The 22,162-nt window shown below is 37.9% G+C and overlaps 1 protein-coding gene and 1 long non-coding RNA gene across 4 annotated transcripts in view; one reads left to right on the top strand and one right to left on the bottom strand.

Moving 5' to 3' along the window:
* Positions 1–894: 894 nt before the first annotated feature.
* Positions 895–8,038, top strand: LOC137479622 (uncharacterized). Its single transcript, XR_011002395.1, has 2 exons — positions 895–1,180; positions 2,593–8,038. It is a non-coding gene; the product is annotated as an uncharacterized lncRNA (long non-coding RNA).
* A 14-nt stretch (positions 8,039–8,052) lies between these two features.
* The window catches only part of CDKAL1 (CDK5 regulatory subunit associated protein 1 like 1), a 386,114-nt gene continuing 372,004 nt past the window's right edge, over positions 8,053–22,162 (bottom strand). Inside the window, exon 15 of one of the 3 annotated variants that reach the window (XM_068200064.1) lies at positions 8,053–8,348. In XM_068200064.1, the coding sequence (XP_068056165.1) occupies positions 8,142–8,348 (207 nt within the window). In that variant the 3' untranslated portion in view covers positions 8,053–8,141. Of the gene's footprint in view, positions 8,349–9,046; positions 11,328–15,756; positions 15,793–22,162 lie in introns of those variants that run through there. The other 2 variants (XM_068200067.1, XM_068200065.1) reach the window with 2 other exon arrangements.

Genomic DNA, 22,162 nt, shown 5'->3' with positions numbered 1-22,162 from the left:
CTCAACTATAGAAACTATTGAGACTAAAATTTTGGTTTTGTAAGAGTACCATGGGAGTTACAGCCATCCTATTTTGCAATGAAAACGTTTAATCTGCCAAGAACTATGGGAAAAAAACATTTAAAAATAAAAAGAGAGAAAAAAGTGAGCAAAATACCATAATTGGACTTTGCATGGATAAAACTGTTAAACTGTATTTTAATTTAAAATCATACAGCACACCAGAATAGAGTAATTTATTTTAAATTCTTCCTTTGCTTAGGTCTTTGTATTATTTAAAACTTGTCCCTTATTACAAGGTATGGAAAGAACTGTCTATAGCATTCCTCTTCCATAAGGCCAAAACTTTTGCTTTCCAACCAACTATGAAGTGTCTAAGAAAAGAGAAGTTTTATGCTTTCTTTGGCCATCACACCAACTTGTTTTTACTGCCTGAAAGATGAATAGCATGTCTAGATAATTGAACTTTGACAATTAGAAAATCAGACTAGTTAGTAAACTGTCATTTTTTTAAAGCAAGGAGACCTTGTCAATTCTACCTGTCAAGTGAGTTTGGGCAGATTGATAAACATTTCAAGAAAACAGAATAAAACCTGTTCTCTCCACAAAGCAGACTTTCATTTAATTTCTTTGCTCACAAGCACATGATAAGACAGCACAGCACAAGACTGTCCACAGGACCAGATTTTATTACCAAAACTATTCCAGGTCTTTTGCTCAAGATACTGCTGTGAACAGGAATGACTTGAAATTTGGTTTCATGGATTTCCTGGCAGATAGGATAGTATTTATGAGTTGCCTTAGCATTCCTACATTTGAAGTAATATGAAGTATGATTGGCAGCAACCCAATTTCATTATTCTTAGATGAGTCAGTAAGTGTGGAAAGAGAAATGAAATGGGCAGCCAATCAACACACAAAAAAAGTCAGATATTCTGAGGCCTAGAAAGTATTTATATGCTGATGACTCAAGTTTTGCAGCAGTGTCTGCAGCAAGAACAGGAAATATACTATTGAACCCTCTTACGACAACAACTTTGATGTGAAAGGCCGGAATAGCTCATTCTGCCTGATGTGATTCAGAAAGCCAGAGCTGTAATCCTGGATCTCTGCAGAATGCACTCACAAGAGCTTCAGAGCTCATTAAAGGACATCAGAAATGGGTCCTGCAGGACACATGGTAAGTAAATGGATTTCAAAGACTATGGAAAGGAACACAGATAACAAAAGGGCTGGCCCTGGAAGCTCTGCTGCTGTTTCACATACAATGTGTATATAATATATAAGACTCATCTACCTCTGCAGTGGTAGATGACTGCTGCCTCACAGTCCCAGAAGAGATGAGGTCCTCCGTCATTCTACTATGGCAGGTAAACCTTTATACTGGAGTTCTCTGAACTCAGAACCTACAATTTACCGCATCCTTTCATGAGTATTTGTGTTGAGGCTCGAGACAGTCACTTCTTTACAAAGTTTAGGAACTGCCTCTTGTGTGCTGGTTATAATTTTTTTTTTCTTCTTGCACTGCAGATGTTGTGGAGGACATGGTGAAAGCAATGTATAATACTGTCCTGCAGCAGTAATTCTTACAGCAGATATATGCTGGGGCAAGGCTATCAAATCAGCTGTGTGTCTGACTTTAATGACACTATAAATTGGTAGAAACCAAGAATTTATCAGTGGATTTACATTGGTTAACTTCAACAATTTTTAGTATGCAATACTGGCAAACTGTAGATAGAGACGGTAAATACATTAAATTTGTTGCCAGCTAGGCTTTTCTTGATACCCCTGGTAGTACTTCACAAACCAACTGAAAAACTTCCAGTTTAAGTTCAAATCAATATAAAAATTAATCCAACCCCTTCTACAAGTAAGATGCTGGTTGATGTAGGCTCACAGGGCATGCAAAAGAATGCAAACAAGTCTGATCTTAAAACCAGAAGCATAAGTGAATGATTTTTTTTCAGTATTATTTCAGGTTAATGAAAAAAAGGTTTGGGAACCCGAATATGTGTTTCCAGAAAAAAAATGCCAAATAAAACCATATCAAAACAAGGTGCCCCTTCAGAGCAGCACAGGGAGAAGATATTGAAGTGCAGGAGGTTCAGATTTGTTCTAAATAATTTCCTTCTCACAGATCCAAAGCAGCTATCTGCTGTTAGGCTCTGTTTTATCCTTCTGCTGGAGAATGTTATTCAGACTGCCCTTTTCACCTACTAAATCCAAGCAGGACAGAAGCAAAATAATGCTGCTGCAGCATGTCCAAGCTGCTATCTGTCTTTTCTAAATTTCCTTAATATTACCATAATACTTGGAGATTAAGCTGTCCCTTGAGTGTGAACATCTTTCTCTCTGCCACTGGCTATCTGTACAGCTGACTTGGTAACTTGCTCTCATTTCCTCCTGCAGTCTCATACTAACACTCTGCAGGCCACGTCACACACAGCCCTTTGTAATCTCTTGTACAGACTTGTAGTTGGCGATTTCTAGATACTGGCTTTTATAGCCCATAAAGCCACTAGTGGATATCAAATTTAATATGTTCAGCTGACATCAATGACGTGTTTTATCTCTCGCTCTGAATTACAGCATTTCTGGGGTTTGCATATTCAAAACTAATACAGCACAGCAGAAAAGGCCTTTTAATCCTGCTTATTAGCAAATGGGAGTTTCTGACATAACCCAGAGGCTCTGGCAGATGGACACCACACAGCTGAAGAACAGACTCTGCAACACAATGGATTCCAAGCACTGATACCTCTGGCAAATGAGTTTCACTGGAGAAGCAGCATTCTTGTTTTCAGGGAAGAAGCCACTTTACTCAGACTAATACTTACCCTTCTGAAGACATGCCATCTTCCACAAAACAAAATGAGGTGCTGATAGCTTGGATGAAGCAGTTGAAAGAAAAGGTTAGAGAGAATCCAGGTTCACAGTGGAATGGAGGTATTTAAAATCCGAACAAAAAGCTGAAGCTTCCAACCACTAAAAGAGCGTGCATTATTTACTGCATGCCACTGGACTGAGCAAGTTTCTTAGCTGGCCACAGTTTACCCATCTCCCCTACTGAGCAGCAAAAAATGTAATGCACTGACAAGCAGGGTGAGAGGGGACAGAGTTGGGATGCCCTCCTCGATGAAACTGTGTGTGCCCAGCTCACAGCCAGAAGCCAGGTGAGCTGGGTGGTGTTTCTCTGACTGTGGTACCTGTGTGGTGGAACAGACTGCTCCAACACAGCACAGGAACCCAAGTTATGAGCAGTTGGGAAGGGTGTCTGTGCAGCAAAGCCTTCCAAGAACCACTGATGTTTTATTTTTCAAATTGTACTGGAATGATATCCTAACCATGAGAAGTCAAATTTCCCATCATGTCATGATTTCATCACATTAATTTCTCTCAGATCCCCAACTCTTACTATGTGCCAAACAATCATGGCCCTTTTTTGGTGTGTTTTATCATCTCCAAGCTTTACCTGTAATCTGTAACCCAGTGGCAACTAACATTTGTACACCACTCCCCACAAAAACCACCCAGGAAAAGAGTAGACACAGTATTTTATGCTCACTTAAACACAACTATCCTGTTTTCACACTCAAAAACAGATGGGACATTTAAAGCATGCAAGTTGTAGGCACAAATCTGCATCACACTCTGGTCACCAACATGGAAATTCACCCCATTACCTACAACCAGCATTAAGCAAACTATGCAGGGCAGATTGTCTTCTATAAAACATCATGTTAAGACCACTTTTTAAGAAGAATGGCTATAATTGCTAAATATTTTCCAAAAAAATATTGTTGAAAGGACACTCAGATATTACTTTCTCCATTCATGGGACATGACTGGACAACATTAATGATCTAAATCCGTAACCACAACTTCCCAAATGGGGACTCTGGGATACCAGCAGTTGCAGTGACATGATTTTTTTAATGGTATTGGGCTTCTTTAAAATGAAAACAGACTATTCATAATTCATCTCCCTTCCGTCAAGTGAAGAACCTCATTTAAAGGAAAAAAGCATTCACTTGAATGTCAAGAGCATGCATGAATCAAATATGGAACTAAAAGACATTTAATGATATCTGCACAAACACTTTCCAGCAATGATTCTGATTTTAATTATCTAGTGGATAATTGAACAAGTCCAGTGGTATTTTGCTGCCAATTCCTAACTCCGTGGTCCATGTCTCCTAGACCAAACTTGCTTTGCAGCTTTTGCACAAATATTTTTCATTTTGCACCCTAGTTTTACAGCCCCTCAATTTGTTCCTCTACTTTTTAGTTTCTAAATGCTCTCTGTTTCTATCTATACAATCAACCACAGTGCATACAAAATATAATGTGGGATATAAAACTGTGAAAATAAAATCTGGGAAAGTTGCAAGCAATTTTTCTAGCAAAAAATACATGTTTGAGAAGACATAAATAAAGATTTTAATAAGCCTCACACAAACAGGCACATGCCTACTCATTCCTCCAAATTGTCAGAGTTCTTGCATAAGACTTCTTTTATATTCGTCTTAGTCCCTGAAGTTACACACGTCTTAAAGTTAAAAAAGATAAGACTTGTTAATAACACACAAATGTTCATAGACATAACATCTTTACAGATATCCTCTGTGAGCAGATCAAGCCACTCTCCATATGAATTTAAATGTAGTGGAAGGCTGGAATTTTTAAGTTGTCAGATTTGTGCATGGGTAAGAGGGGCTCTATTTTCACTCTTGGAGCAGGGAGAGATTAGCAGCTTGAAATCACTTTGACAGTTTCAGTTACTCTCCTGCATACTGTAGGGAATTTTAATTCCAACCTGTGAAATTGTAATTGCTTCTCAAGAAGACCAGGAGGATTCTGGGTAATGGCCACAGCCAAGCTCAGTGTCAGAGTTGCCAGTTGCTGCCACTTCTGGTATTATTTGCTGTTATTCAAAAATCACTCCAACCTTCCATATGGGAAGGTTGAACTGGGAAGTGAAATTAGATTAACAGTAGCTGTCACATGTTCAGAGCTGTGCAAGGAATTATGTAATACAGGTGAATCTCCTCAAAAAGCACCTTTTCTTCTTTCTCTTGCTTTACAGACAAGCTTTACATAAAACACTTCTTCTATGTCATACTCTTTTTCTAAACTACTATTACTAGAAAGCTACAATGAAAAGACTAAATGGCAAAGGCCTCCAGCATACAATGCACAAGTAGAAAATGAAACGTGTGTACTTAATGCCATTCACAACAGATTTAAGATGTCTTTGCTACTCAGGGTTCTGTGGTTTGCAAGATCCCTCATTGGAAACAGCCAAAGAGAACTCAGAACTACCACAAACACTTAAGAAAAATAGTTGAGACTTTCTTGGTATCAAATGGAAATTATATTCTTTTTTTTTGCTCTGACAAAAGGTCATTGAACGTAGATTGCTTATTAGCAGACACATTCTCTAGTGATGAGTGTGTTCAGCATGTGTGACAGTGGGATCATTTGACTATGCAGTAACTTTCTCTGCAATGACCTTGTTAAGCTGGAGCACAGCAGATTTCTCACCCACCCTGATGGCTTGCAAAGAGGCAATACTTGGAAGTAGGTCTCAAATATAATGTTGATGTAAAAATTAAAAATGCCACTGGGGAGGGTACTTAGGGCATTCAGGGAGCTAAACAGGATCAAAACTCACAGATCAGATGTGTTCAGATCTACTCGTTCCATGAGGAGGCAGTACTTGAAGAGTTCAACCCACGCTCATTGAGGTTTCCCAAGCTGCACCAGTAGCCCCAGACAGTCCAGGCTTGGTCCAGGTGAGCTGTCTGACCAGAACTGATTTGCTCAGCTCAGTGGCTTTAGAAGCTTTATTTGTACATAAACAGAACACAATGACAAACACAAAGCTGCTCTACAACACAAAGTGTCAAAAACCTCTCTCAAAATCTAAAGGAAGGCAACAAAATACCTGATAAACACTACTTCCTACTTATCAGACTAAAGCTCAGTTTAAGAATATACTGCAGGCAATGTAATTTACGAAGTCTTCTTTGGCCTCTTTCAGTATATTGCTCTATTTCTAAGAAAATAAGATGGTCCCATTAAAGTCAACGATGCACAGAATCTAAATCACAAGCTTCGTAAATCTCTGTAATAGCTGATGCAATGAATCTGTAATTGCCACGATTAGATAAGCTAGAGTGGCTGACAGAGATAATGCTAGAGGCACACAACATATCTGCACAGATTATTCCCATCACATGCGAAAATTTGGCTCTGATATAGTGATTTTGCCAATCCACAGTTTTCCTTAGAATCTTGCAATCTGTGGTACTTCCCTGAAAATATCAACTCCCAGAGTCCTGTTGGTGGGGTTTTTTTTTTGAGAATTTTTCAGATTTGTTAAAAAAGTAAATTACTGATTGTTATAAATTCCTTGTTGCACAGAAAAGCTTGACAAAAAAAGCACGCCAACAAACAGAAGCAAATTAAGGGCATTTTTTTTTTCCTTTTAAAACTCATGGATTTTGAGTCTTGGCTTATGACTTTCAGTGGTTGCTATAAGAAATATAATATTTGACTGATCACACCCCTAATTTCCTGAAGACAGTTACATCTGTTGTTATAATTTACAGGCTGTGCTGAAAGCATCATGGTGGAGCTTCCTGGTTAATTGTGTGTAACTATTATGAATCCCCAATTTATAAGGTACAAATCACTCTTACTGGGGATTATTCCTCTGCACTGTAGAGACAATGTACTGGTTTTGACTGGGATAGAGTTAATTTTCTTCATTGCAACTGGTATGGGGCTATGTTTTGGAGGGCTCGCACAGAGTCAAGGCCTCTTCTGCATTTCTGGGAATGGCTGAGCACCTGCCTGTCAAAGTAATGAATGATTTATTTCCTTGGTTTGCCTTGCTTGCATGTGCAGCTTTTGCTTTACCTATTTAAGTGTCTTTACCTCAACCCCTAAGTTTTATCACTTTTACCCTTCTGATTCTTGCCCCCTCCCCACTGCAGGGGGTGAGAAAGCATCTCAGATGCCTGCTGGGGTTAAACCACAACAGCCATGTAAGACAGCTCAGCTCCATCTGGATATGACACAAACATTAGGAAAACCCTCAACAGTGCCTTTGTTATGATTTTAAACAGTCTCTGCAAGTGGAAGTTTGGATGAAGATTCAGAAAGGTGACAAGGCATGAACAATCCCACAATATGATGTGGTCAAGTGCTGGAAGAACTGGGCACAGAGTCCAATCCCTGGCTCACCAGCACACTCACAGGATGTGTGGAGATCCTGTCGTGACAAAATGGCTTGAATAAAGTAATTAGAAATTTTCATTGTGTAAAATGCAACTGCCCCAACCAACAGAGTAATAATTGTTTTACTGAGCCAATGCAAACTAGGACATTCCCAGGTAGTTCTCTAAGCATTGTATAAAATCTACGGACTGTATTAAATCCATCTTTTAACAGAACTCTATCACCAGAACAACATCTTCCCATTCAATTATAGAAAGCCAACACCTTTAGAACTGTTTCTATGTAAAAAAAATAATTCTTCTTGTATTAACAAAGCCTAATAACTCGTTGAGAAGTGGAGATATGCAAGATGGCAGGCAAAAATTCTTTCAGACATGACAGCAAAATAAATAGCAACAAATAACAAACTTTAATGGCCTTGCAGTGTTCATTATAATGTAAAAAGACAGATACCAAATGATCAGAGTGCATCAAGCAAAACCTTTAGGAAAGCTTTGAATAATCTACCCATAAAAGATGACCAATATCACTCAATGGAAAGATTCCTTATAAACTTAATGCAATTTTACCTGATACAGCAATTATGAAAAGAGTATGTAATGCAAACATTGCATCATTTTAGGAAAAAAAGAAAAGGAAAGATGCAACAAACTGTTCTACCAACCAAGGATCTCAGGTTTTGGCAAGATAGGCCTTCCCACAGCTTATTAACCTTCTCTGCTTTGAATCACAGGAAAGGCATAGAGTGAGTACAAATTATTGCCCAATTTATATTAGCTGTTTTTTTTTTTTTTCTCAAAAAGAAAAAAAAAAAAAAAGATTTGTTGGTAAAAGTGATTCCTTTGAAGATTTTGAACAGCAGTTTCATTGTTTTTTTAAAAGCCCCATTCAGTTCACAGTTCTGTTTTCATTCCTCCATAGTAAAACATAACAAGAACTGCCAGTAGAGCCAGGCTGACAGACAGGATCTTTAGTCCACCTCCCTCTTGTTGCCATGGCAGCTGCAAAGCCATCCAGGAGCTGAGCCGTGTTTTCACTGGGATCTCAACAGAATGCTGTGCTTTCCAGTTTGTGCCGTTCCGTGCTGAACGTCTGAACTCCTGCAAAGAAATGCACACATTAGGATTGAAACTGTGTTCTGTCTTTCTGATTGTACATGCCAAATACACTCTCCTCTTTATACTGTGGTGAAATTAACATCCTTTTCACGACCAACAACTCAACCTGCACTGCATCATCATCAGGTCATCAGTTTTTCATACAGGAATCTTATAAATGCCATACAAAATCAGTATTTCTAATGAAATTAACTGCAGCTGTTAGCAACAGAAACAAATCTCCAGACCTCACTGGCATCAGAGACAGTTGTTTGATGGTTATTTTTTAATTTGTTTTGCTGCTATCACACTACTTTCTGATTTTTGGCTTCTCCAAAAAAAATGTCTAACCAGTGATAAAGGGGACCAGAACACTCAATCCTTTGCACAGCAGGGATCTTCTAAAGTCAATCATCGACTCCTGGTGTGCCAGCTCAGTGGTGCTTGAAAATCTTCCCAAAGGGCTTTTCCTTTCCCCTGACCCTCATGAGGCAGCTGTGCTAAAACACTCACCTTCTCATTCAGCATATTGAATCCCAGTTCCCTGCTGTGCCTGCCATTACCATTCCCAACCTGACTGCAAGTACCAAGATCCCAAAGAATATGATGTCTTTTAACTGTAGCACAAATTACAGATGTTGCATCACTATTTCAGCAGAAAATCCAAGTGAAAAGAATAAAAGGCTCTTTTCTCTCACACCCTTATTCAGTTCAGTATTGTAGATACTCAAAAGGAAAAACATCCATTGAAACTTTGATGACATTTGCAAGACATGTAAGTGGAAAAGGTGTAATTAAACAAAGGTGTAATGATGCTGTATCATAAGATGCAATATTTCTGTTGATCATTTCTGTTTTCCTCCCTGTATTTGAATAATCTTTTGGGAATTCAATTGAGTTTAGCTGGATTGTTAATTGGTTTGAAATTTTCCGGTTAAAAAAAGGTTTTTGATTAAACCATTTTATTTTTTTTTCCCTTTCACATTTTGTATAAAACAAATCAGGGACCGAGAAAGTACCTATCTGGACAATCTTGCATTTCCAAGAAGCTGAATCAGGGCCACATGAAAATACAGACCAGATGCCCGCTCTGTCTTTTACCAAACATATTTCTGGGCAAACTCAAAGAAATATCAAAGCTCCAAGAAAGGTGCCTGCCCATGAAAGTGTGACAGCACAATTCAAACCTTCTGTAACTGCCTCCTGTTTTCCATTTCAGCAATCAGCTCCATTATAGTAATTGTAGAAGTAAAATAATGATTACTACTGGTTAGGTAAGTAAGCATCAAAGGGGCAAATGACAGGCTGGAGTAAGTGCTATTCTAACAACTGAGTTATTACTGACTTAGATCCCAATTCACACAGGCAAAGGGTTACTGATCAAGTGAACTATGAAATGAGGATGACTTCTCACACATAAGCACCTAGAAGAACGTCAACTGGGTAAACAGAGTAAAGGAAACAGGCAAGCACACTGGGGTGTAATTCTCCAGTGTGAGGCACAGTAACAGCACCACTCCAGAACTTCAGTCTATATTGTGCAGAACATGTTAACTTAATCAAAAACTATTGTTAAGCTATTAATTTAGCTTAATCAATTTCTAAGGCATCTTAATTTTTAGCAATTGGCCACAGCTATTTTGTCCTCCCAAATCAAAGCTGATTAACCTTTGCCTGAAGATTAAACTGGAAAATGTACAGTATTAAGAATTTTTTACAAATGAGTCAACATTCTTCTGCAATTTATTCTTTCTAGACATTTATAAAGCATTTATTTTCTTTCCAGTTCTCACAAATCTCTAATGTAAGGTGCTTAATTTATGGTAATGACCTGTTTTTACATGTATTGTTGGCACATTAACACTAAGGCTAAAGTGATTTAAAGGAATGGATAAGGCTGTGAAAATATCAGTACAACTAAAGTCTTATTTCTTCTGATATTTATTTTTCACTGAATCGTGACTAAATTTTGGCTGATTACAATCAGCCTATTGACTCCTAATTAAATATTTCTACACTGCATGTTAAAATCATAGTAATTTGCTCATACAAGACTAGATGCTATCCCTTGGCAAACAGATAAAAAAGGCCAGTACCTCATAAATAATGTTGGACCTTCTCCTCAATGCTCCTCTTCATGCTTAGCATCAGTTCCTATCTACATGTCTCAGGAAGACTAGGGACAGCCAGCAAAATACCTCAAACACAAATTTTAAGTTGTAAAATATTTTGAGAGACTTCTTTTAAGTTTTCCCCTTCACTAACAGTTAAGCACATTGGTGTTTCATGCATTCAATCATGTTTCTGTAACATAGCTTACAGTAATGGTTTCACTGGCATTTCGTTTACGCTATACAGTTTTTCTGTTTTTCAACATAAAACCAAAGACTCTCATCTTGCTGGTATAATTTCCATCATGCCTATACTGCTTTTTTTGTTACCATACTGTTTTCTTACACCTCTACTGCAACATGCACTGCATATGCATTAGATAGTGCTGCATACTGCTGGTAGGACAGAATGGCACATGAAATTTTAGCAAGGTTTACAAAGTTCCAGTGGTGGTGAATGCTGCTGGTGAGCTGTCCCAGTAGCATTTCATCTAAGTCAGCCTGTACAGCTATGAAATCTGTTTTTTCCTTACTTCATCATATTTCCAATAAATGAGATGATCATACAGATACAGTAAACCCATTTTTTGTTTTGGTAGAAAGACAAAAATATCTCAGTTTGCAAACTGAAGTGACCCTTTTCTTAAAGACATCACATCTTACCTCTTAAACATGCTGTGTTTCTGTTTGATAATGTACACCTTTTCAGGTGATCCTGCCAAATATTCCCTTTCAAGGAAAATAAAGAGTGTATTCATCTGATTCATGTTTTCTAAGCACCATTCTCTAGTTTGGCCCAAACTGTCTGACACATGAGTAATACCACAGGCTTCCATGAAAAATTCCCTCATTATCATCACAGAATGGGCATCTGTAAGAAAAAAAAAAAAAAGGTACATCTGGCTCCCTGTGACTGAAAGGCTCCTGTAGGAAATAACAGTCTTTTTTGTCCCCATCCTGAGATTCATACAGGGATTTTAAACCCAGGATAATCACTCAGAGACACCTGCAGGTGGATGCCTCTTCCTCAGAGTCTGTCGTGCCTCTCAGTGAGACACGACACAAATCCCCAGTGGGAAGAGGAGCTCTGCAAAGGGACCGTGTCACTGCACCCTCTCCCTCCTGAGTAAGGGCTGAGTGGTCCTTGCCACAGTCTGGCCAACAGTGATGGGCCTGCCAAGAATATAAGCAATTCTTCCAGGCACACAGCTATCATATAAACAGTTGTGTTAGTGAAAAACACTGTATAAATGATTCTATGATTCTATTCTATGATTCTACATTTGGTGTAAAAAACCTTGGTGGAGGTAAAGATCTCATTTTTTGAACTAGCATTTACACTGTCCACTCACCATGCTCTCACTTATTTGAAGGATTAATTCTGAACAGTCCTTATCTGTATCTCTGTCTCTAGATAAAAAAATCCACTGTGCATTAGCTTTCCAAGGAAATCTTTAAGTGATTGCTGTAATATTCTGACCTAATATTCTGATATAGCTGTGATATTTATCACATACAATCACTAGTCAGAGTGCAACAGTTCCTTAAGCTGAGCTCAGAAATCACACTTTTGTCATTGCAAGAGTTAAGAAGATTACCATAATGATGAATTTCAGTGGAATTTAGAACAAAATTCAAAGCCTATTTTAACAAAAAAAAAAAAAAAAAAAAAAAAAAAAAAAGCTGGGAGGAAGCCCTAAGGTAAAGAAGTTTCAAAAATGTGTGTTTATACTAGTTTCAGTCTTGATAGGCCACAAACTCTTTGGTAGACTTGTTAAGCATTGCTCTCACTAAATAGGACCACAATGAAGGAAAAAGGTACACTAAGATTTAAAACTATATACTGTTAATCAAAATGAGGGAAGGAAGGGAAATTACCAAACTGAAATGCACAGACAGAGACTTTGAGCTAAGCATCTTGTATTTCGGAGGCAGCCTTTCATCTTGTTTTGGCAGTCACAAAGTAAACACAAGACTTTGCTAATAAGGTATAATATGAATTATTAAAACTTCTAGTGTATGATCAAATGCATTTCAGATTATTTTTTGAATAATTCTGCCTTGACGACTGCCAGGAGTAATATATTTTGTGTACTCTTGCACAGACCCATTGATTGCTGTCTTTCTGAAACTCCAGTCCCAGAGCAAACTACCATGCATGAAAGAAAATATAATCACATCAAAACCTAAGATTTGGCATCTGTCGATCACAGCCTAGCTTTTTGTAAGATCTCACTTCATGTTAGTCAACAAAGACATAAGAGAAACTCTTTAGCTCTGAGCTGAGGTTTTAATGGATTCAAAACATTGCCTACATGCAAATTTCTTTTATGGCTCAGGGGCACTGTTAGAGCTTGAAGTGTTAGCTAACTGCTGCAAAAAACTTCTTGACCGAGCATATCTCAAGATAAATTAGACTTCTGAATTTTTTAGCCCAACCAAGTACATCACACACTTGTACTACTGGCTTTAAAAACACGGACTTTTACATAATCATGCACAACAAGTCTGTGTGACAAATTTAAAGAAAACATGTTAAAATATGCATTACATCTCCTGCTGCACTATTTGAAACTCTGGGCTATTACACTTTAAAGGGATTTTTCAGATTTAAAGAAACAAACAGTTACTGAAGGTCACAGAGATTACACATCCAAAAAATACATCAATTGAATTTCATTGAATAGCTCTGGAAGACATGTTCAGTTCTGTAGGTATTAAGAGAACTCCTTTGATTTATTACTTAAAAAATTTACCAGCCTTCTGCAAATGTGGAATGCTGATGTTAAATTACAAAATAAATGGCACAGAAAATATTTTTTTCCTAATGGAATTAACATGGTAATTCCTATAAGAAGCATCCACTGCCATGTACTCCCCAATGAATGCCCAGAATGATGCTGTTAAAAGAAAATGCTATCTACAAGCATGCTTGTGTCAGATATTATCAGCTGTACACCATTCCTAGGAATTTGCTGATTCCTAATACACACAGAGTTTACTTAACCATTAAAAAAATGAGAAACCTTGAGGAAAAAAAATAAAGCAGTCAGGTCCTTTCACAAAGGAACCTCATGTTATTTCTTCTTTCTGGGTTTTGAAAACATCAAGTGATGGACACCACAACCTCTCTGGGCCTTTGTTCCCCTGCTGGAGCCCATTCATGGGAAAATGCTTCTCTTTATATCCATCTGAACCTCTCATCTCAACCTAGACCCAGTCTCTCATCCTCCCACATGTGCCAATGGGAGACACCTGGCTCGGTCCCGTCAGGAACCACTGTGCAGGCACTGGGAGGCCTCTGCTGGGGTCTCCTGCTCCAGCCCTGAACAAGCCTCAGCCTCAGCTTCTCCTCACAGGCCAGCTGCTCTGGCCCCTGACCAACTCCGTGATACAAATCTGAACTCGTTACAGTTCCCAGCTCCTCATTTATGTCAAGATCACTGCAAATGACTCAGTGAAAGCTGGTCAGCAATACTCCTAGAAGCTGGACCAAATACAACTATATAGGTAAAAATGGGAGGCTGTAGAGATCGATTGACCTTAAACTCATCTGCATTAAATCTGACAGGTCCTTCCAGCTGTTATCCTTTATGGAGACCATCTTTAACTGGGGCCGCCTTCCCTGACCTGCACAGCAAGTCAGCAAAGTCTGTGTTCTTTCCAGTAACACCTGCATGATCTGTCTGATTCCTTTGATCAGCATAGAAAAAACCACTTTGCTCACTACTCAACTTTTTCCTTGATTACTACTATAGTAATTCTTCCTGTCCATTCTCTTTTCCTTCTACTTCTCCTCATTTCTCTCTTGCATCATCTGACCATGCAGCCTCTCAAATAAACAAAGGCAGAGATGCCACTAGGAACACAAATCATATCATACAGACACACATCTGGAACTTCCTCCTCCTACATTAACATTAAATTCAAATTTTAATTTTCCTGTTTAGGAGTATAAAGTGAGTTAATTTTCTCTCTGTAAATTCCCACCATTACTGTATGGCTGCATTGGTGTTTTTCTTGGCAGACATCTCCTTGCTGCCTTCCATATTCTTACCTAAGGGTAGACCCTTGCCTACCTACTTCTTTTTCCTCCTACAGTCTTTCAGATTATTCCCTCAATCAGCCCTGAAAATGCAAAAAGCACTTAGATGCTAGACAGAAGGCTGAGCAACTGGGGCTTATTAAATAACTTCCTTTGTGATGTACACTTTGAGCAGGAAGGAAACAACCTAAAAGCTCAACAAACAAAAGAAACAAAAACAAGAGAAACAACCAATTGAGAAAACACAAGCCAAAAACCACCTCCAAAATGTTTAAAACAGAGTCTTGTGCTGTTTTTCATTATACTCACTTGTTTTAGCCTGTTTCTTTATATTTACCTATAAATGTTTCCAGCCAGGACTTGACTCTTTTTTTTATATATATTTGTGTTTTGTGCTGCTATTAAACTTAATGATTCAGTATCGTTCCACTACATAAACACTGCACTGTCAAAATAACCTGTCATTCAAGGTCAGACACGACATCTTTGAAAAACAGTGTGATGTCTGGATTCTGAGCTTTATTTTTTTTTGTAATAAGGTGTGGGGGGTGTCAATCACTATGGCAGAATCAAAGGACATGACAACCAGCAGTCCAGCCAGCACCTGCAACCACAACAGAACTAAGAGATCTTCTAAAGAGAAAAAGTTTGCGTTTCAAAAATCACAGTCAACCAAGCAATGACTTGAAATGAAGAATGAACATAGCAGCACAATGTGGACAAATTCAGAATGGGCTTCTGTCACTATTTATCTTCCTGTGCATAGGACAGTTTTATGAAGGAGGTGGCAGGTACTTGCTGTGGGCACTTATCTGTTAATTAGCTGGCTAACAGACAAATCTGTTTCCTAGAGATCACCAGCACAGGCTTCATGGCTTTGAAAATACATTACAGTGAATTACAGGATGTACATTAACTTGTAGTAACACTAGATATCATTTTTAGGTGTGCATACCACAACCTGTCTTATTAGATGCCATTCCATAGGATTCCAGCTTGCACCTTCTTTAAAGGTTCACTGAGATTTTTTTTTTTTTTTTTTTTTGCAGGGTGGGGTGTTTTTTTAAAATAAGAATTTTAAGGTTGTGTTTATAACACAATAATTTTCCCAGTTTATTTTGTTGGATGATGAAAGAAAGCATGTGAATGTTCAAAGTCTGGTCTAAAGTGAGAATATTACATGAAATATGGTATACTTTTTTCACAGCACAGGCTTTCAGAGACCACCACCTTTTTGCTTCCATTTTAAATCTTGAAACAACAGTGACAATTATGTGGAGGTCAATGGTAGCTACAGGGTAAAACACAAAAGGTTTCCATCAGAAGCAGTACCCCAGTAAAATGAATAGCTAGATCTGAAAATGTATATTCATGTCACAAGAACCACCAATAGAACTGAATGATATTCACATATCAACAGTGAAATGAGTAATACTGGTTTTACTCAAGGGATGTTGTCTCTCAAAATCAGGAGAGATTTCAAAGATCTTTCACATACAGCGAAGTAGAATAAACTGATATATGTATATATTCTTGGCTAAAAGCCTTCCCCTTAATCCTAGAATATGTCATAATCCTGAATTTATGGTGTTTTCATTTCTTCCTACAGAACCAAGCATTAAAATGGAATGTTCCCCAGAGACTTATATAATACAATAACCTCAGAGACAAAGGATACAGCCCTTCTTACACTTCAATATCGTGGGTAATAAACATGGTTTAAAAAGAACATTTTAAACACTTTGCAATGATACTAGGTTCCAGAGTTTCAAATTTCACTCCAGTAGGTATCTGTAGGATCTATATGTCACCCTCATTTTACAGGGAGAGAAAAAAATAAAGAAGATTGAAGTGCCTCCAGTGCCACAATGCAAATCAGCAATTGGGTCTCTACAATTCCCGTCTCAGATTCCAGCTGCCAGCAGAAGCCAACATAGTCTGTAAAATCTTTTATGTCTGTCAAGGTGAAGTTTTAAAATAATTTTCTTAAAGCTAGGCAATGCCTTAATATGCAGTCTCCTGACAATTTCTCTTACATTTATTTTCACAGACTTTCCTGCCTAGGATTTAACACCTCCAGTTCCTGGGAGTGCAGATGCTCACCAAGCACAGCTGGAACCAGACCTTGGCAGAAATAAGCATTTAATGTAAGCCTAAAATTTAACAGTTAATATAGTGTGACTGATCTTGACCAACTTTGTGGGTTCAGTGATAAAACAAAGGTTTTCTTTTCACATTGTCGTGGCCTCTTTCCTTTAAGCATCCTTAGTTGTTTTAGGAGGTCTCCCACAGTGCCAGTTACAATACTTTTGAGCACCTGAGGGAGTGTCTGGAAATCTGCGTCTCCTTTTTAATTTCACACTCAGTCAAGTTCAGCTGCAGTTAATGGAGGGCTCTCTCATGGAAACATCAAACAATGGTTACTTTCTGTGATTAGCAAGCCCAACTGCTCTAACACAATCTCTCTATCCCCAGCCACCACAAATGATTCATCAGCCCTTCCCCCTAAGAAAGATTGCATGAGAAAAACCTTTCTTGGCTTGCAGTGTATTTTATGCTAGATAATCATGATAGCGATTGGCGCTCTAAGACACCAAAGAGCAGTAAGTATCCAATCTGCAGGCTGGAACAAATATCTACCCTCGGGAGAGACTTCGTATCATTCAGAGGGTGGTCTGACCAAACTTCTGCAGTTGTACAGGACTGGAGTGCCTGAGCAGGGACTTGCACCCTGTCACGCTCAAATACTGACCATTTGTACCCACTGGATCTCAGTCTTCTACCACATGAGTGTTACACAGTGTGCTCTATCAGGTTGTACCTGATAATTCTGAGGATTAGCTCATGAGGAGAAATACAGTCTTTCTGGAATTAATAATGAAGTAAAAATACTAATTTCCTCTTTTTCTCTTATGTATCGTCCCCTGGAGTTGTCTTAAATACTGAAAAGTCAATATTGCAGCTTGCTTGAATTCATGCTACAAAATTTTATTAATTTTAAGTATCTATTTCCAAGCATCTTTAACTGGCCACCATCAAATCTATTCTCCAGACTAACCTTCTAGCAGACACTTTAAACATCTGCCTCATCTGTATCTGTGAAATGGGAAGGCAAAAGCTACATTTCAGGAGCATAATGTAAATATAAATTGATAACTGTTTCTAAAGCACTCAGAAATTTAGTTATGGAGGTCACAGGAAAGGTTAGAAAGAAATAAGCAACTCCCTTGAAAGAGAGGTTTAAAAGGCATGTATCAACACTAATATGACATGACAAACAATGAAGAAGAAAAATATCTAACAGTAGCTAATTAAATTGGACACTGGGAAAAAAAATTTTACCCAAAAGGTTGTCAAGCATTGGAACAGGCTGCCCAGGGAAGTGGCTGAGTCACTGTCCCAGCAGGTATTTAGAAGATGTGTGGATGTGGCACATGGGGCCATTGTTTTAGTGGTGGACTTGGCAGTGTTGGGTTAGTGGTTGGACTTGATGATCTGTAAGGTCTTTTCCAACCTAAAAGATTCTGATACTAAAGGAATAGTCTCAGCTCTCTGCACAAAAAATTTGCACATGGACATGTGTGAAAATACTGCATAAGCACCTAATAAAAGACTGAAACACAGTACAGCTGGCATTTACACAGAAATGAGGATTGTTAAACTTTCCTCTGTTTAGAAAAGGCTACTGGCCTGAGAGAATACAGCCCATAATAGTTTAATACAGCTTTCTCTCATGTTTTGCTGTTGCTTTTGTCTCTAGGTGAATACAAGTATTGACAGCAATTGACTCCTGGGCAAGTGGTGTCCTCCAAATAATTTCAATATCTCTGTGTATCCTAGTAACTTTTGAACTACTCACTTCAACTGTGAGAGAACAGCAAGGGCTGGTAAAAAAGCCCTCACTCAAATATGAATCACTGCTTCTGCTGAGGGAAAGGCCAGATCACAGCTTCAATGATCTATTTAATCCCACCACCCTGCTCAGCAACCTGTACTCCTGAAACTCCAAATGACATGCAGTAGTTACACAAACCAGGAGAAGTTACAAAAAAGTGAAATAAATACAAATAAAACAGATGATGACCTGAAAGTGGCAAACATATACCAGGTGTCCACAGGGGTGAGAAATACAAGCCCACAGCATGACAACTGTGGGGCTTAATGTAGTCTTTAACAAATTGATGGATTTGGATTTTAAAATGTTTAATGTCTCCATACTAAAGCTTAACAGCACTACAACAGTTTTCTTTTATCACACAAGATACTCCCCCAAGTATAATTCACTCCTTTCCAGCTTTTAAGAGCTGCACATCTGGCTTTCCCCTGTGGTTCTGTGACAAAATCTGATTATGCTACAAAATCTTAAGCACTCCTCACTGAAAAAAATAATGAACTAACATTTCTTTGGACAAGAGACACATGAGCTGCAAAAGGAAAAGAATTCCTGTCATTTTCTAAGCACTACTTCCATCATTTCACCAAATAAAAGTTCTTGTATTTTGAAAAAACTATTTGTGTCAGAAATGGATATTCACAGCTGTCCTTTTTGTATGATAATTATGTTATCTGCACTTATCAGAGATTTTCTATGTGAGAATTGCAAAATAGTTTCCATACGGATAAGATAAATCACAGTCACACTGACTGAAATGACTTAACAATCACATGTGAAGTCATGTCAAAACAAGGATGAGAGTTAAAAAAAATCCTCTAGTCCTGGTAACAGGACCCTTTCCTCAGGACCAGAAATCCATCTGGTTGATGTTATGCATAGGTAGTTTTTGTAGCTATGTGATATTTTTGACAAAAAGAGCTTGAGTATACTGCCTAGACATTTTTGTTCCATCAAAAGTACTTTCACAAACATTTCCAAGCCACTCCAATCCAAAATGGAGCATTTGTTCAAATTCTGCTACAGTACAGATCTATATATAGGTATGAAGAAGAATCTATCAATTTGAAAGCCAAAACATTTAGTGAATAATTTTCTCACATAATACTGTGTCAAGGACCCCTTGATTATACTGAGACTAAAGAAAAATAATAGTAATTTCCATGGGACTTTTTCTTTTTGTTTTGCATTTGACATCTGGCTCTCTAAGCCAGACAGGTTTCATTCCTTTCACCATTTATCAATCACACATCCATCTCAGGTTGTAGTACTTGGGTGGTCAAACCTTTTTGAGAGGTCACGTGGGTCCACCAAGAGCTACGACTGCCATTTCTTGCCAATCACCCAGCGAGACAGAAATGTGTCGTGTAATTAATAGCTATGAGCTCTCCTTCTCCACACATCACATGTGCTCCCACATAGATGACAGTGACCTGGCAGCCCTTGGAAAAGAGGGTATTGGATAACACCAAATGAGCCAGGTCAACTCTTTAGGTTGCCCCATGCCAGAGGCTGGCCATTTCTGCCCTAGAATAAAGACAACATGCTCACACACATGTAGAGAGGGCTTCTTTACAGGCCAAGTCTCACAAAACAGTGTTTCTACTGATAAGACCAGGTAAAAAAGCAAAAATAAAAATCTGATAGCACATTAAAACCAACACTCATTTGCTGAATTAAGTTGAGCCAGAAACTTGGGATTAACTATTTTCTTATGGGCTGATGAGCTATCTACATCAAAAATGGTCTGCCTTTGGGTCCTTAATTATTCTTAATTATTCTTCATCACCAAGAACAACTAAAAATGTACATTTCTTCTAGAAAAATATTTATAAACATTTTAAATGTATGCTTTTAATTTATAAATTATTAATCAGCCCTTTTCTACAATAAAGAATGAGAAAAATCCATATTATTTCTTTCATACCATAGTGGCATTAATGAATGTGTAGAATAACTTTGGTTTTGACTTTATACCACTGTATCTTAATTAAAAATTACTTCATGCCAGTGCTTGTTACCTTAGTGATTAAAAGCTGAAGCACCACTGCAGTACATATATTTTCTTCATCAAAATTCCAGTTTTTCTATAATATATAGAATGGAAGAAATGTGCCCCGGATCATGATTTTATTATTACACCAAATCTGAGTTGTGGTCCTGACTCAAGGAAAAGAAATGAAAGTAAATATGCTGAAATTTTAACATCCCATGGGCTTGAGTTTCAAGCACAGAAAAGCTGTGCTTGAAGCCCTCTGACTCTTTTGGAACCTCAAAACATGAACTGTTTCTGATGCCAACATGCGAATCTGCTTTGAATCAACTCCCTGTGAAAATGATGAACAAGCTTTGGAATACGTTGTGATGAAAAAGAAAGGCTTAACCCCTAAAGGACCCTGCAAACAGATGTAGCACCAATTTTACCTTAGTTGGAACATATATGGAATTTAGGCTATCTACACTAACCCTACCACACCACCACCATAACCTTTCATGCAAACCTGACTAGATTTTCAATCCAGAATTCCTTGATCCCACTGCTGGATCAGACCATTACAACAGATCCATTTGTAATTTCTGGGTAGAATGGTTGGCATTACAGTAAATCAGCAGAAAATATTTTTGCATTTTTAAGAAGGGTTCCAAGGTCTGAAATAAGAAATTGTAGGTGGGAGAACTCTACAAGTAATTTAAATACACAATGGGAAGTAGTGAGAGGAAGGTTATCAGGATCAGTGTACTGTACACTAACCACAAGTAAAGCTGTCTTTAACAAAGTACTTAAATAACCAGTAATTTTTGTGTATCTTTTTTATGGTTTTTGATAAAGCTCACAGGACCAGCTTGCTTTGGAACTTGCTAAAAATAAGAACTGATCCTAAAGTTCTGTTTAGGAGTCAGGTCCCATGAAAACTCATAGGCCCTGAACCAAGTTCCTTAAAGGAAGAATGCAATTTTTAACAGTGATTATTACCCCTGAAGTTTGAGAAGACTCCTTTAAAAATACCTTAGTGGGAGAGATTGTAGTAGGAGGGCAAGGGTTTATTTCTATTGTTGCTTGGTCCAGTAAAACTGCAACAACACACTTTAATAGCTAATGGCATGATAAAGGATCTGGAGGGAATGTTAAACTTGATATGGAATACAGCCGGTACAAACACAAAGTTACTGTATGTGACCTTTGAATAAGCAGCAGTTTTTAAGCTTACTTAGAACATTCTGTGGACTGTCTTCTGAGCATACAATCATTCTAATGTGTTCAACAGTCACAGTAAGTTCTTTGGATATTCTAGGGTGGTTAGGAGCATATGCTCAGTGGACTACATTTAAGGCTGTGAAGTTCACATCCAATTCAGTGAAGTATGGTATTTGAATATTTTAAGATATCTTTTCTCCAATGCAGCCATCAAACAAAACTTATTACTCAACTGCAATTTAATTTCAGCCTAAGACACAGCCCCTGCAAATGTGCCTTTAAATTTTTATATGCAGACATCTTCCCCAACTATAATTTAGTAGTGACAAAACCACACAAAATTTGTTTCTCTTACTGAAAAGCCTTTTCCTCTTTTTCTTATGCTTTTTCCTTATCTTATTACCCTTGACACCACAAAATTAAAAACAAAAATCTCCAATCTCTAATAAATCTCCTATAAGTATATTAAAAGCATAAATATAAATCACTATGTCAAAGTATTATAAAAGTCTGACTGGAAAATTATGATTAAAAATGTATCTGGGTATCCTACTATAACTCACAATTAATCCT

The sequence above is a fragment of the Anomalospiza imberbis genome, chromosome 1, assembly GCF_031753505.1.
Source record: "Anomalospiza imberbis isolate Cuckoo-Finch-1a 21T00152 chromosome 1, ASM3175350v1, whole genome shotgun sequence".
NCBI classification, from domain to species: Eukaryota; Metazoa; Chordata; class Aves; order Passeriformes; family Viduidae; genus Anomalospiza; species Anomalospiza imberbis.
The sequence above is the reverse complement of the archived record's forward strand: the minus strand, read 5'-3'. Positions and strand labels throughout refer to the sequence as shown.